Here is a 16,157-nt window from a genome sequence, read left to right as displayed (position 1 = left end):
CCCATTTTCCGTTTCCATCAGGCCTGTCATGACATTTGTCTGACATGTACTTTACTTGCATAAAAAGGTTGGCTGGAAACCTGGATGTACAGTAGGTGCAGTGTTTCCAGGGACACAAACTATACCATTAAGTTTGACTTAGCAAACGATAGTGAATGTGCGAGCATCTGATTTTGTAGTTCTCTGCTATGAGTACTGGTTTGGAATAGTGGATGATGAAAACATGGCTGTAAAGGTGAAATTCATGCACCTAAGTTATCCCGCAAGGTCATTTTCTTGACCAGAGGACACGTTATGTACCAAAAACAAGCATTATCTGCACCATTAAAGCATCAACCACTGCCAATGGTCGCCAATATAATTTGGTTTGTTGTGACATCACTGCATTAGAAATGTTTACTTTTATTAAAAATATTTTGTTCTTGGCGGGCCACATCAAATTGCTTGCAGAACCAATCCGGTCGACAGGACACTTGCTGACAATCCCTGGTTTTAATAAATGAGGCCTCAGGATGAGAATTATACTAAACAAAAATATAACATTCAACAATTTCTAAGATTTTACTGAGTTCAAGTTCATAGAAGGAAATCAGTCAATTGAAATAAATTCACTAGGACCTAATCTATGGATTTCACATGACTGGGCAGGGGTGCAGCCATGGGTGGGCCTGGGAGGGCATATGCCCACCACTTGGGAGCCAGCCCCACCCACTGGGAAGCCAGGCTCAACCAATCAGAATTTGTTTTTCCCCATAAAAGGGCTTGAGAGCACACTGAAGCTTTCAAGGACCAGGGTTAGTGACCACTGCTGTAAGACAAAAAAAATGATTGCAAGCAAACCATGGGACCACAAAAAAAGGAAACTGACTACACCATTTGTCATGCGGGGAATTGTTTTTATTGTGCACATTTACAGAACAGAATGTGTAAGTACTGCATCCTTAATGCTTACAGAACCCCCACAAGTCAATGAGTCTTCATACAGCAGACAGTCAAACATACTCATCTCAGTATTTACAGAGATTATTAGGGTAAAGCTCTTTTCCTGCCTTGCCGGGCAAGGTACAAATCTCATCTCACAGAACTGGAAACAAGGTCAGGCGGAAAGTAGGGGTAATACAACAAAAGAATACCTTAGTGTTATGTAAATGTCATTCTGCTTGAATGGCCACACCTATCGGATTTGTAAGAGCATGGGTTTGATCAAGTGCTCAATTAAAACACTTTCACACGCGCCTAAAGTGAAGTGGTGAGGACCCCCCTGATCATGGCTCTATGGTGAGTGAGACCTGACGCATCTCTCTCTCACACACACACACACACACACCCCCGCACACACACGCACACACAGGAGGGTTCCTTCACTGCATGAAAGCAAACGCATAGGACACTGCATCCCTGTTCATCACATACACCACTTTCACAAATCTCAATCTACATTGGCAATGGTTGGACACACCTCTTTGGAGGAGCTGACAAGTTGAGTGAAGCTTTAAACGTTTTTGGTAAAATAAAGTTAGTTTTTGCTGATAACTTCTATAACTAAAGCAGGGCACTTAACGTGACAAATTGTAAATAGTTAAAAAGGGTATGTTATGATAGCATGGCCCTGACAGCACAAGAAAATTAGGGGATGAATGCTTCATTCCTTGAAGATAATTTTTTGGGGAAATTTCAATCCAACACACTTTACTAATGAGGAGTGCTATACCTGGGACTGAAATCCAGGAACATATGTTTTTTACTTTGGGAAAATAACCTAAGTAGGCCTTAAAGTTTTATCATGTGGAAGGGCATTGTCAAATCCCTAAAGAATCCCTATCATTTGAAAAGGGAAAGAAGCTATGATGGAAAAGTAAGTTAGGACAGTTAAAAAATTACGGCTAATTCGGAAACGACTTAGCAAGCGACCTACAGAATTGATATAGGTACTCTTTGTTCATATCGATAGAGGGAAATTCAAAATCCCTGTTATGATTGTACATAACATTCAGAATATCTGGCGCACCCTTGTACAGACCTCAAACTCTCACCCCTCTTCACAGCAAACACACATTCTTGACCTGTTAGACTCATCATACATAATCTTTCAGTCATCATGTGCACATTAAGATAGCCTTGTCCAACTAGGCAGCTTTTTCTCCCATCATAAACTTGGGATGGGGATAAATAACATTGACTCCCTTGAAGGGGGGGAATCTGAGTTTTCCAACAATGCCAGAAATATTACTGTACTCATAATATTAAGCAAATCGCATTCATATTTTCAATAAAAGAAACTGCACTCGTATTAGTGGGCCGCGAGTGCAGCATCAAAGCAAAAATAGCCTACATTGTTTCTAGTTTAGGTTAGTTACAATTGAAGTGTCCTGAGCATCAGTTCAAAAGATACACAAGTTAATGAAGTGACCGCCGGGAGCTGTGTGGGAGAGCCGGGCGATCAGCTCAATCAGACCCTGCAACTGAAATGACGTTAATTTAGCCAATGAGAGGATTGCATTCAATATTCTGCAAAGGCATGCATGTTTATGACTGGACAAAACAGACTAAAGGGAGCTTCATGTCAAATTGAATGTTCATTAGTCACACGTGGAATTCTCGTCTAGTCACGTTTTCGTCAACTAAAAAGAAAACAAAATTGTTAGTTATTGTTTTTTTCATGGCATCTCGTTATCATCATTAGTTTTCATCAGGAAAAATAGGTTGACTAATATTTTTCGTCAGTTATTGACTAAATTAACACTGGTACACATACACCATCCACATATCACACACACAAGCCCCCTCTCTCTAGTCCTTAAACACACACACTTTCCAAACACACAAAGCCCTCTAAACTATTCACACACACACTGAAACCACAAAACACACATTACCCTCTCCAGACAGACACACATCATCAACCGTCAGAGGTAAGCACTAGGGGTGAATGTCCTGTCCGCTGAATGACTGAGCAGTGTCCAAAAAACCCCACTACTGGTTAGTGCTTGATTCTCCACTGAACCTTGTGCTCCAGCTTTTCTCACACACACACACACACACACACACACACACACACACACACACACACACACACACACACACACACACACACACACACACACACACACACACACACACACACACACACACACACACACACACACACACACACACACCCACACACACACACACACACCAGGATTTAAATAAAGCTGAAAGGAGAGAGTGAGAGAGAGCAGAGTGGGGTTTGGTCGACCAAAAAGGGGTAGCAGAGGGATCCTGTCTTTTCTGGGGTCTGTGTGTGTGTGTGTCAGTGTTGAACACTGTCCGGTGTCCCATAGCCAGGGTTACAGGGAGGAGGGGGAAACTGTGGCAGTAGGGGAGCACCAGGCCGCCCCACTCCGCCAGTCTTCAGCCACGCCTGCCTGTAGTCCAGTTTTTCACCCAAGGAAGGGGCAGAGGGGCTAAGCCAGGGAGCGCTGACGAGGTTTTATCCTGGGGTAGAGCTGCAAGGTAGAGAGGGAGAGAGAGAGCGGTAGAGAGACAGAGAGTGGTTATACATCAGAGAGGGCCAGTACTGCCAAACACAGCCACAATGTAGTTGAAAACTAGGGAACAACGCATGAGCCCAGGGGTAAGCGGCGAGCAGGCCTCATCCCAACAGGTGTGCGTGAGAATGTGCGCATTTGACAGGCCTCACCCCCAGCAGGTTGCGGGGTACATAACCCTCCCTGTGGTCCAGGCGGCCCCACCACCACTCGGTCTCGCTGTCGTCTTGCCGCCGCAGGATGGTAATGGCGTCGCCCTCGCCGAAAGACAGCTCATCTGGGCTCTGGGCCTCGTACTCCCACAGCGCATACACCGCCCCCTTGTTCATCACGCCCAGCTTTTCCTGGACACCTGGTAGAACACACAGGTACTATATTAAGTAACTATAGTTATCATTTCAGTTAAACGCTGCCTGTCTCTTTTAATAACCAGGTAACGGCATGTCTCAAAATTAACTGGTTCAAATAAACGGCAGGTCTAAATTAATTGTTTACGAGGTTACCATGAATTACCCTGAATTGTTTACAAGGTTTAATTTGTTACATTAAATAATTCCGTAATGACTTGAAAAAAAATTGCAATCCGTTTTTATTGGCAGTAAGAAACTGCTAGGCCTCAGCTATTAGATTTGGGAGAAGACACCGACAAATCAGCCAAAAATGCACAATCAAAGAGGAGAATAATTAGTCTGTCAAGGAAAATTTTATTTACATTTTTTAATCGAGGCATTGGTGGCTAACAGCTGAGAACGGTTAGCAAAGTGGCAAGCAGAAAAACAGTCAACTTCTTCCCTGTAGCTCAGTTGGTAGAGCATGGTGTTTGCAACACCAGGGTTGTGGGTTCGATTCCCACGGGGGGCCAGCACAGAAAAAATAAATAAAAATAATGTTTAGAAATGAAATGTCTGCATTCACTACTGTAAGTCGCTCTGGATAAGAGCGTCTGCTAAATGACTAAATTGTAAAACCCTTACAAATCCGCTGATCGCCCTCTAGTGGCAATAGTAAGAACTGCTGAAAATGCACAGTCAGGAGATACATTTTTCTGTCAAGGAAACAAAAAATGTTCATCATAATGGAGGCATACTAAGACAAGTGTGTAAATAACACAGTGCAATGTTTTTAAATTTGTTTAAACTGCCTTAATTTTAGCATTGGGGAGGACCATCCTCAGTGAATTTCATTAAAAAAAAATGTTTTAGATAAAACTATACTAAATATAATCACATCACCAATTCATTCATTAAAACACACTATTTTGCAAAGGTCTACAGTAGCATCAACAGCACTCTGGAGGACAGCTAGTTTCCATCCTCCTCTAAGTACATTGACTTCAATACAAAACCTAGGAGGCTCATGGTTCTTACCCCCTTCCATAGACTTACACAGCAATTATGACAACTTGCAGAGGACATCCTCCAACCTATCAGAGCTCTGGCAGCATGAACTGACATGTTGTCCACCCAATCAAAGGATCAGAGAATTAATCTAGTACTGAAAGCATAAGCTACAGTTAGCTAGCACTGGAGTGCATAAAATGTGGTGAGTAGTTTACTCATATAGTTGAACAGTTTTGAACAAATTAATTTCTTCGTAAAAGGAGAAGCAAGAGAGAGAGATTATATTTTCTCACTTTCAGTTTCACTTAGCTAGCAAATATGGCTAGCTAGTTTAGCCTACTGAAACACACTGCTCAAACTGAGGGATGCTATGTTAGTTAGCTGGCTATGACTATCCAACACAAGACTGGAACTCTTCCAAGTTAAGGTAAACTTTTGGTTTTACTAATTTATTGCCATGTTGCCCGCCGGTGTAACTGCTTACTGACTGTACACTAACGTTACTGTACACTAACGCATGACTTAGCGGGTTTCCTAAGGCGTTAGTTCTATTAGCTATGCTGACTGACGTTACTTTAGCTAATATGGTGACAACGATGTAGGCTGTGTGTAGCAGTTTGGCTTGGAAAGGTTTTTTCACCTGGTCACATACAGCTGATGTTTTGTGCTTTGAAGTCCACTAGTGAAGGGAAGAGGTGAAAGGAGAGCGCATAACGTAGATGCGAGAAGGAATACAACGTGGCTGATATGAAACTGAACTGTGTTTATGGGTGATCATTCTGGAAATTCTGTTGAAAAACATTTCTGATACAGAAGCAAACGGAACAAAAACGGGGATAAACATACCTGAATTTGTCCAATAGAAACTCTCGTTTGCAACTGTTAAACTAATGATTTCACCCAATATCAGCTAGATGCAGGCAAGAGTGTGCAAGGCAGTATTGAATGTCACTGTCTCTCCATGTGGCACAGTGTGTCACATCAAATTTGTCTCTCGACCTCTGCAACTATGTTATAAACTGTCATTCATAGGCTAGGTTGTAGCAACCTCATGATGGGTTTGGAAAAAATGTGAGTATCATGTAGTAGCCTAAACCTATTGTTGTTACATTTAACTGGGTGAATGGAATATGAATGACAGTCATCCAATATGCTGTAATAGAAATAAGGCCATGATCATGAAAAAAATCTAATTGTCCTCCCTCATCTGAAACGGCACTGACCGCCACTGAGGCCCATCCACTTGGGAGCCAGGCCCACCTACTGGGGAGCCAGGCCCAGCCAATCAGAATGAGTTTTTCCACATAAAGGGGCTTTATTACAGACAGAAATAGTCCTCAGCAGCCCCCCTCAGACGATCCCGCAGGTGAAGAAGTCGGATGTGGGGGACTTGGGCTGGCGTGGTTACACATGGTCTGCGGTTGTGAGGCCAGTAGCAGCAGCGTATGTGATGAGTAAAAAAAAGTAGTGCAAAAAGGGGTAATGCAGATAGTCCGGCAGCTATTTGGTTAACTAACTATTTAGCAGTCTTATAACTTGGGGGTAGAAGCTGTTCAGGGTCCTGGGCCCGGTTGCATAAAACACCTTAATTTTTCTCATCTTTTCCCCTATAGTTTCTTTAACTAAGTAAGTTGCACAAAACATTTTAAGGTGGATTTCCCCGTTAAGTTAAGTGAAAAAGTTAAGGATGCCCATGAGGTCCCTTAACTGCTTCATTCAGTATGGTAATCAATGTAAACAACATTTGTGGAGGTGAATGTTGCTTTCATCTGCTCTGGTTACAAAAAGAAAACATGAACCAGCTAGCTACTTAGCTAAACAACGGAAGGTGCACAATCCATGGCTACAAAGTTAGCTGGCTACTTAGCTATAGCTGCTCTGTAAGCTAGTTTGATGTAATACCAGAAACATGGTTTATTATAACCAGCCAGTGACTTGGTGTATTGATACATCATCCAAAGTGTCATTAATAACTTCACCATGCTCAAAGGGATATTCAATGTCTGCTTACATTTTTTTCTCACACATCTACCAATAGGTGCCATCCTTTGCGAGGCATTGGAAAACCTCCCTGGTCTTTGCTTGTAAGCAGGAAATCAAGAGGATAGCGTTATAGTCAGATTTGCCAAATGGTGGGCGAGAGAGAGCTTTGTATGCGTTTATGTGTGTGGAGTAAAGGTGATCAAGAGTGTTTTTGCCTCTAGTTGCACAGGTGACATGCTGGTAGAAATTAGGTGAGACAAATTTCAGTTAAAATCACCAGCCATTAGGAGCAGCGCCTCTGAATGGGCATTTTGTTTGCTTATGGCCCTATACAGCTCGCTGAGTGTCGTTTTCGTACCAGCATTGATTTGTGGTAAATAGACCGCTACGGAAAACAGATTAAAACAGTCTATAGCGTATGATGAAGTATTCTAACTCAGGCGAGCAGAACCTTGAGACTTATTATATTAGAGATCGCGCACCAACTGTTAAGACACACACCTCGCCCCTTGAGTTTACCCGAAGCTGCTGTTCTGTCCTGCTGATGCATAGAAAACACAGCTAAATGTATATTATCAAATAAAATGTTATTTGTCACATACACAGGGTTAGCAGATGTTAATGTGAGTGTAGCGAAATGCTTGGGCTTCTAGTTCCGAATGAGCAGTAATATCTAACAAGTAATCTAAAAATTCCCTAATACACACAAATCTAAAAGGGGTGAATGAGAATATGTACATATAAGTATATGGATGAGCGATGGCCAAGCGGCATAAGCAAGGTGCAATAGATGGTATAAAATACAGAATATACATGTAATGTAAGATATGTAAACATTATTAAAGTGGCATTATTTAGAGTGGCATTGTATAAAGTGACTAGTGATCCATTTATTAAAGTGGCCAGAGATTGGGTCTCAATGTAGGCAGCAGCCTCTCCGAGTTAGTGATCGCTGTTTAGCAGTCTGATGGCCTTGAGATAGAAGCTGTTTTTCCAGTCTCTTGGTCCCAGCTTTGATGCACCTGTACTGACCTTGCCTTCTGGATGGTAACCGTGTGAACAGGCAGGGGCTCGGGTGGTTGATGTCCTTGATGATCTTTTTGACCTTCCTGTGACATCGGATGCTTTAGGTGTCATGGAGGGCAGGTAGTTTGCCACCGGTGATGCGTTGTGCAGACCGTACCACCCTCTGGAGAGCCTTGCCGTTGAGGACGGTGCAGTTACTGTACCAGGCTGTCATACAGCCCAACAGGATGCTCTCGATTGTGCATCTGTAAACATTTGTCAGGGTTTTGGGTGACAAGCCAAATTTCTTCAGCCTCCTGAGGTTGAAGAGGCGCTGTTGCGCCTTCTTCACCACACTGTCTGTGTGGGTGGACAATTTCAGTTTGTCTGTGATGTGTACGCCGAGGAACTTAAAACTTTCCACGTTCTCCACTGCTGTCCCTTCGATGTGGATAGGGGGGTGCTCCCTCTGCTGTTTCCTGAAGTCCACGATCATCTCATTTGTTTTGCTGACATTGAGTGAGCGGTTGTTTACCTGACACCACACTCCGAGTGCCCTCACCTCCTTCCTGTAGGCTGTCTCGTCGTTGTTGGTAATCAAGCCCACTACTGTTGTGTCGTCTGCAAACTTGATGATTGAGTTGGAGGCGTGCATGGCCATGCAGTCGTGGGTGAACATGGAGTACAGGAGGGGTCTGAGCACGCGCCCCAGTGTTGTGGGTCAACGAAGTCGAGATGTTTCCTACCTTCACCACCTGGGGGCGTGTCCTTGTTCAGCCACAACTCCAAGAAACATAGGATATTACAGCTCTTCAGGTCCTGTTGATTGGATAGTCTCGAAAGGATCTTGTCCAGTTTGTTCTAGTGATTATACGTTCGGCAATAGAATGGAGGGTAGAGGTGGTTTATTCACTCGCCGACGTATACTGAACAAAAAAACGCAATATGCAACAATTTCAAATATTTTACTGAGTTCATATAAGGAAATCAGTCAATTGAAATAAATTCATTATGCTCTAATGTATTGATTTTGCATTACTGGGAATATAGATATGCATCTGTTGGTCACAGATAAAAATATATATTTAAAAAAGCGAGGGGCATCTATAGCATAGAGTTGATCAGGCTGTTGATTGTGGCCTGTGGAATATTGTCCCACACCTTTTCTATGGCTGTGTGAAGTTGCTGGATATTGGCGGGAACTGGAACACGCTGTCGTACATGTCGATCCAGAGCATCCCAAACATGCTCAATGCGTGACATCTCTAGTGAGTATGCAAGCTATGGAAGAACTGGGACATCTTCAGTTTCCAAGAATTGTGTACAGATCCTTGCAACATGGGGCAGTGCAATATTATGCTGAAACATGAGGTGATGGCAGCGGATGAATGCCACGAAAATGGGCCTCAGGATCTCATCATGACATCTCTGTGCATTCAAATTGCCATCGATAAAATGCAATTGTGTTCGTTGTCCGTAACTTATGCCTGCTCATACCATAACCCCACTGCCACCATGGGGCACTCTGTTCACAACACTGACATCTGCAATCCACTCGCCCACAAGACACCATACATGTACGTGGTCTGCAGTTGTGAGGCCAGTTGTTGGACATACTGCTAAATTCGAGAAAATATTTTTTGTAGGTGGTTTATGATAGAGAAATTAACATTAAATTCTCTGGCAACAGTTCTGGTGGACATTCCTGGTTCCCTCAACTTGAGACATCTGTGGCATTGTGTTGTGTAACAAAATTGCACATTTTAGAGTGGCCTTTTATTGTCCCCAGCACAAGATGCACCTGTGTAATGATCATGCTGTTTAATCAGCTTCTTTATATGCCATGGATTATCTTTGCAAAGGAGAAAAGCACACTAACAGGGATGTAAACAAATTTGCGCCCAAAATTTGAGAGATATACGCTTTGTGTGTATGGAACATTTCTGGGATCTTTTATTTCAGCTCATGAAACATGGGACCAACACTTTACATGCTGCGTTTATACTTTTGTTCAGTGTAGTTTTGTCAGGGTGCCCGCACTTCGGCCTCACGCTGTCTCTTTCTTCTCAGAGTCTCGGTAATTAGAGCCTGGTTTGGGGTAAGCATTATGTCCTGCGCCACCGACTCATTGAAGTAGAAATCTTCATCCAAAGCAAGGTTAGTGATTGCTGTTCTGATGTTTAAATGCTCTTTTCGGTCTTAGGAAACGAGGACGGAAACAAATACAAAAAAAGTTACGATCAGCGTGAAAAAACACAAAATAGCAGAATTGGTCAGGAGCTAGTAAAACGGAAGCTATCCAATCCAGCGACATTCTAATTCGTTTCACGCTGTTGGAGAGCATGGTAGCCAGGGTACCAAAACAGAAGAGAAGTTGAACCTCCTCTTCAACACTCTTAGTTGTTGTGGAAATTGACCCACTATGCTATTTACTTTCTGCATCTACATCATATTGCTGAGTCTACCTTTAAGAATATATACAACAAATATATTCTAGTTGTCTAGTCTAGTTGCCCTATGGGCCCTGCTGAAAAGTAGTGCACTAGATAGGGAATAGGGTACCCTTCTGGATGCAGAGGGAGACCCGGTCAATGTAATTCCCTGCAACAATGACCCTCCAGTATTCTCACCGTACAGAAACTGAGAGCACTGGATGTAGCCCTCCTCCATCTCTTCACACTTGTCTGCCGCCGTCTCCACGTCGCTGATGGTGCTGGCGAAGATGGCCGCCCCTGACTCCACCAGCAACTTGCACAGGTGAACGCTGTTACAGGAGGCTGCACAGTGCAGGGGTGTCCTGTAGAGAGACACACAAAATGGAGGCGTTACAATAGTTTCATGGAGACCAATTGCCTCTAGGGAAGGTAATCATAGGCAATAAAAAAACTTCAGAATTGGTGCTTTTGTCTGTATGTATATTGTGTATGCTGCAAAATGAATTGCCTCATTGAGGACATTCATGCGTTTATCTATTCTGCAGTGACAATGTATGAAAAGAGCTGTGCTCTGGTAATAAATAGGGGGTTCCTTGGTGCAGGTGAGTGGATGAATTGTTTAAGTAAATACAACACTATGAAAGCAAGTATGTCACAAATAGCAAAATCACAACATAGCTGAAGCCTTGTTTTTGGAGGCATCAATAAAATGGCGTAACTAAAGCTAAACAGACGCAAATAAGGGAATTGTGTCTTAAAGGGATAGTTCACTCAAACGCTATTGTAGTATTATGTTCATTAGTTCACTGTGTTAATACAATCCTCAAAAAGTGTCCATGTCAGCAGTCAAGTTTTCAAGTACTGCACTTTCAGTATAGAAGAAAAACGGTCCCTTGTGTGCAGGTGGTGTGTGGCTGCTCACCAGCCGTCGCTGTCGGCAGCGTTGACGTTTACTCCGAAGTCGAGCAGGAACTTGACAATGTGGTGGTGTCCGGCGCACACTGCGTTGTGCAGCGGGGTTATGCCCTCGTCATTGGCCGTGCTGGGGTTCTTCACCTGGGGAAGAACACAGGGGTGAGCTGGTCCCAATTTGATCCCTACACAGAAGTGGACTGAGCTTCATTTCTTTTCTAATAAGCATTTCTAAGAGTTCAGAAGTCAAGTGACACGCCAAGATCAACCACAAACACACCACAATTCAATTCTGACAGGTTTACTAGCCCACACACAGCTGAAAAACATGAAGAAAACACTAAAAGACAGACTAGTTTACAATGCTGTCAGCACAGTTCAAATAGATGCAAATAGAGAGAGAATGTGTGTTTGTTTGTTTGTATCTGTGTGTTTGTCCCGTGTGGCTCAGTTGGTAGAGCATGGCGCTCGTAATGCCAGGATTGTGGGTTTGACCCTACGGGGGACCGGTATGAAAATGTATACACCCACTACTGGATAAGAGCGTCTGCTAAATTACTAAAATAAACAAATTGTGTGTGCGAGCGACAGAGTCAGACCTCGTAGATAATCCTCTGCACCAGGTCAAACTCGCCCTCCAGTGAGGCATCCAGCAGCAGCGCCAGGGGGTTGAACTTCACCCTCAGGCCGTGACCCGTCCGCTCCGAGTTGGGCTTCTTCAGGTTAGTACGCTTCTCCTGTAGGGGAAGGATGGGAAGAGACCATTAGTAAAGAGTGTGAGAAGAAAAAAAAAGACGTATGCATGTCACAGGTGGGTCTGAAACCCTTGCTCCGGAAACCAACATCTTAACCATTAAACCAAGAATCCAACTCACCGCTGCTACATGAACATGCATACTGTTGCTGTGTGTGTGTTTTGTGAAAGCCTCACCACTTGCTGTGAGGGGGTGGTGGCAACCACCTCTGGAGAGCTGACCTCAGGCACAGGGCTAGGCAGGGTGGCCACCGAGACTCCCCCTAGGTTATTGTTGTTGGTATCTTCCGAGGCCTCCGGGGCAGGGGGGCTGAGCACCTCGGGGGCTGGTGGCGGGGGCAGCAGCTTGTTGTCATTGGCGTCAGGCGGCGGCAGGGGCTCTGAGGACGACCCCTCTGCCACGGCTGGTGGTGGGGGAGGGAGCGGGTCCTCACATGGCGGGTTCCCGTTGTCGGCGTCTGCCAACGAGTCACCGGGGTAGTCGGGTAGGTTGGTGGGCTGGTAAAATGGTGTGCCGCCCGCCCTGGCTCCTCCTGCTCCAGCGCCACCACCCTCCATGCCGCCAGCCAGGGTATTGAAGCGCTGGTAGAGCAGCTTCTGGATGTTGGGCCCGGCTGGGCCCTCTGGCTCAGTGATGGAGCTTCGCTTCTTGAGGGGCCGCGGGGCGTTCGCCAGCTTCTTGCGCAGAGTTTCCAGGTCGGCGTCGCTTTGGTAGCGAAGGGGCGAGTGGGCCATTGGGGTGAGCTTGGTGGGGCTGAGGGGCCGCGGGATATTCTCCACATTGGGCGGAGGGGTATCTGGGGCCCCGTCTATGTCCGGGCCCTCTCTGTCCCCAGTGTCCTCACTGGCCGGCCCCTGGAGCCCGGGGAAGGGCCCCCCTGTCAGCATAAAGGGCAGGGGGGAGGGCGGCGTGGAGCCGGAGGGGAGAACGGGCTTCCCGTACACTGGACACACACACGAGAGGGAAAAAACAAACAATGATGTACTACCCTGGAAAATACAAATAACATACTTGCTCGCTGACTCGATTTCATAAATTAACAAGGAATTACTGGATACTCAAACCTCAACAGTTAATGCATTAATAATCAAAAGCAAGAGTATTCACAGCACTGCTCTTTGTCATGCAAGTCTCCGTCAATAGCAAAATATATAAACAGTCTTCAGTCTCCTTTGATTTTGAGTTATGCCCCTGCACCCATTCCCTGTCCCTCCTTCATTTTACCCAGACACCAACCTGATCCAATGCTTCCAAAACACACCTTTCTTTCCTGTCAATGATCTGTAAGTGATTGGGTAAGTGAAAGGATGGTGTTCACCATATTGCTTTCACTTAACCAAACTTGACAAATCAGTTCCTCAAGGAAGAAGAAGATGCATAGTACTGGTACAACATACAAGGGTGCGTCCCAATAATATCTTGTTTCTCCTGAAGTGTGCACTCGTTCCCTATTTCCCACAAATCTAATAGCATTGGATTGGTGGAGGCATAGGATAGTGAGAGTTTCCGCCATCATTTGTATACCAGTCATTTCCTTTCAAATCAGTGAAGGGAAGTGAATAAGTGCACACTGGTCTAATGAAACATAATTGGATTTGGAACATACTCATTCACTCCCAAACTGCCCCTGCTTGTACCTGCTTTGAGCGCAGGCTTGAGCGGGTAGCTCTTGGGCGCCGCCTGCTGGAGGTACATGTGGTAGATGGAGCTGGAGTTCATGGTGGCCGGGCCCTTGCGTGGCGACTGGGGCCGGGAGCCTCTGTCTGGGACGAAGGGGCGCACAGCCACGGCCAGGACAGGGTCAGGCCGATCCCCGGGAAGACCCGGCGGGAAGAGAGGCGAGTTGGGCTGGAAGGTCGGGCTGGGGGGCACCGATATGCGCTGCTGGATCTGCTGGGAGGAGGAGCCGGTGGAGGGGGGAACACGGGGCCAGACAGGGCCGGGGGGGTTAGGGAGCGGGCCTGGCCGGCGGTCCAGAGAGCTGGTGGAGCCGGCAGAAGTTAGGTGGGAGCCGTAGGGAGGGGGCTGGGGCTTGGAAGGGGCCACCGGGGAGGAGATTGTCATCTTGTTGGAGTCCAGCACCTTGGTCGAGGCAAACAATTATTCAATATCATCAAATACATCTCCAAACTAATTTTGGATGAAGCGCTGTCCCAACTATTTCAACTGTTATAGTTATTTGGGGAAATGTTGCATGCTGCGAGGGGTTGTTTTGAGGACAAAACAAAATGTTGGTCCAACACTAAAAAAGTGAAGATACTCGATATATACTATTCTGTTAGTCAGCACCCCTCCAATATTTTGGGGTGTGCGTCAACTCATGATTTTTATTAAAGCTTTACGAACAACAAACAATGTCAAAGAATTGACTGACCTTGTCTGCTGTGGTAGCAGCAGGGGAGCCCGGAGGGGGAATCTTTCCCTGTGTGTCCGGCCCAGACTCCGGCCAGTCGGGGGGCTTGAGAGAGGCATTGCCCTTGCCAAGGGTGGGCCAGCCAGCCTCATTCGCTAAGGGTGGAGAGGGGAGAATGGGGCACGCTGAGTGTGGTCTAAGAGAGTTACCTGTGAGAATTGTGTTAAAGCAGAGACTGCTGTAGAACTCTCTAGATAGGGATACAGCACATCTGTATAGATCAGTGTTACCCAATCCTGGTCCTGAGAAGCCAAATGCACATTTTGCCAGGACCAGGATTGGGAAGGAGTATACTGGTATGAATGTTTGCCATGATGGGGTGAGTGTGAAAGATGATACTGCTACACTGGGCAGTCAAATGCAGTAGTGTGGAGAGTGTTTGTTTAGATGGGTGAACCGTAAGAAAAGAGCTAGCTGGTACGCTACAGAGTACAGACACTGTTGCTGGGTGAAAGGGAGACGTACTTAAGGTCCTGTTCAATGGAAACCAGTTACTAGTTGGTGGGGCAAGGAAGAAAATACTTCTTGCCGTTTCACACAGTAAGCATGGTTTGACACTGCTGACATGAATCCAAATGTGGATTCAAATGCACATACACTATATATACACACACAAAAGTATGTGGAGACCCTTTCAAATGAGTGGATTTGTCTATTTCAGCCACATCCGCTGCCAACGGGTGTATAAAATCAAGCACAAAGCCATGCAATCCCCATACACAAACATTGGCAGTAGAATGGCCTTACTGAAGAGCTCAGTGACTTTCAATGTGTCACAGCCATAGGATGCCACCTTTCCAACAAGTCAGTTCGTCAAATTTCTGTCCTGCTAAAGCTGCCCCGGTCAACAGTAAGTGCTGTAATTGTGAAGTGGAAACATCTAAGAGCAACAACGGCTCAGCCGCAAAGTGGTAGGCCACACAATCTCACAGAACAGCACTGCAGAGTGCTGAAGCACGTAGCGCATAAAAAAGTCTGTCCTCGGTTGCAACACTCACTACTGTGTTCCAAACTGCCTCTGGAAGCAACGTCAGCACAATAACTGCTCCTCGGGAGCGTCATGAAATGGGTTTCCATGACGGAACAGCCGCACACAAGCCTAAGATCACCATGCACAATGCCAAGCTTTGGCTGGAGTGGTGTAAAGCTCTCCGTCTGGAGCAGTGGAAACACGCTTCACCATCTGGCAGACTTACGGAGAAATCTAGGTTTGGCGAATGCCAGCAGAACGCTACCTGCCCCAATGCATAGTTCCAACTGTACAGTTTGGTGGAGGAGGAATAATGGTCTGGGGCTATTTTCCATGGTTCGGGCTAGGCCCCTTAGTTCCATTGAAGGGAAATGTTAGCGCTACAGCATACAATGACATTCTAGATGATTCTGTGCTTCCAAATTTATGTCAACAGTTTGGGGAAGGCCCTTTCCTGTTTCAACATGACAATGCCCCCCATGCACAAAGCGAGGTCCATACAGAAATGGTTTGTCGAGATCTGTGTGGAAGAACTTGACTGGCCTGCACAGAGCCCTGACCTCAACCCCATCGAACACCTTCGGGATGAATTGGAATACTGACTGCGAGCCAGGTCTAATCACCCAGCATCAGCACCCAACCTCACTAATGCTTGTGGCTGAATGGAAGCAAGTCCCCGCAGCAATGTTCCAACATCTAGTGGAAAGCCTTCCCAGAAGAGTGGAGGCTGTTATTACAGCAAAGGGGTCCAATTCCATATTAATGCCTATGATTTTGGAATGAGAAGTTCGACGAGAAGGTGTCCACATACTTT

At 45.5% G+C, this 16,157-nt stretch overlaps 1 protein-coding gene across 8 annotated transcripts in view; it reads right to left on the bottom strand.

Moving 5' to 3' along the window:
- Positions 1-875: 875 nt before the first annotated feature.
- The window catches only part of ppp1r13bb (protein phosphatase 1, regulatory subunit 13Bb), a 95,490-nt gene continuing 80,208 nt past the window's right edge, over positions 876-16,157 (bottom strand). For all 8 annotated transcript variants that reach the window (XM_045695783.2, XM_045695781.2, XM_045695779.2 and 5 more), the window contains 8 exons: positions 14,335-14,468; positions 13,598-14,042; positions 12,137-12,903; positions 11,805-11,942; positions 11,216-11,349; positions 10,489-10,655; positions 3,683-3,882; positions 876-3,488 (listed from right to left, as the gene is read on the bottom strand). In XM_045695783.2, the coding sequence (XP_045551739.1) occupies positions 3,447-3,488; positions 3,683-3,882; positions 10,489-10,655; positions 11,216-11,349; positions 11,805-11,942; positions 12,137-12,903; positions 13,598-14,042; positions 14,335-14,468 (2,027 nt within the window). In that variant the 3' untranslated portion in view covers positions 876-3,446. The remainder of the gene's footprint in view (positions 3,489-3,682; positions 3,883-10,488; positions 10,656-11,215; positions 11,350-11,804; positions 11,943-12,136; positions 12,904-13,597; positions 14,043-14,334; positions 14,469-16,157) is intronic.

The sequence above is a fragment of the Salmo salar genome, chromosome 15 (genome assembly GCF_965601325.2).
Source record: "Salmo salar chromosome 15, fSalSal1, whole genome shotgun sequence".
Classification (NCBI taxonomy): Eukaryota; Metazoa; Chordata; class Actinopteri; order Salmoniformes; family Salmonidae; genus Salmo; species Salmo salar.
Note: the sequence above shows the minus strand (reverse complement) of the source record. Positions and strands in the feature narration are given on the sequence as shown.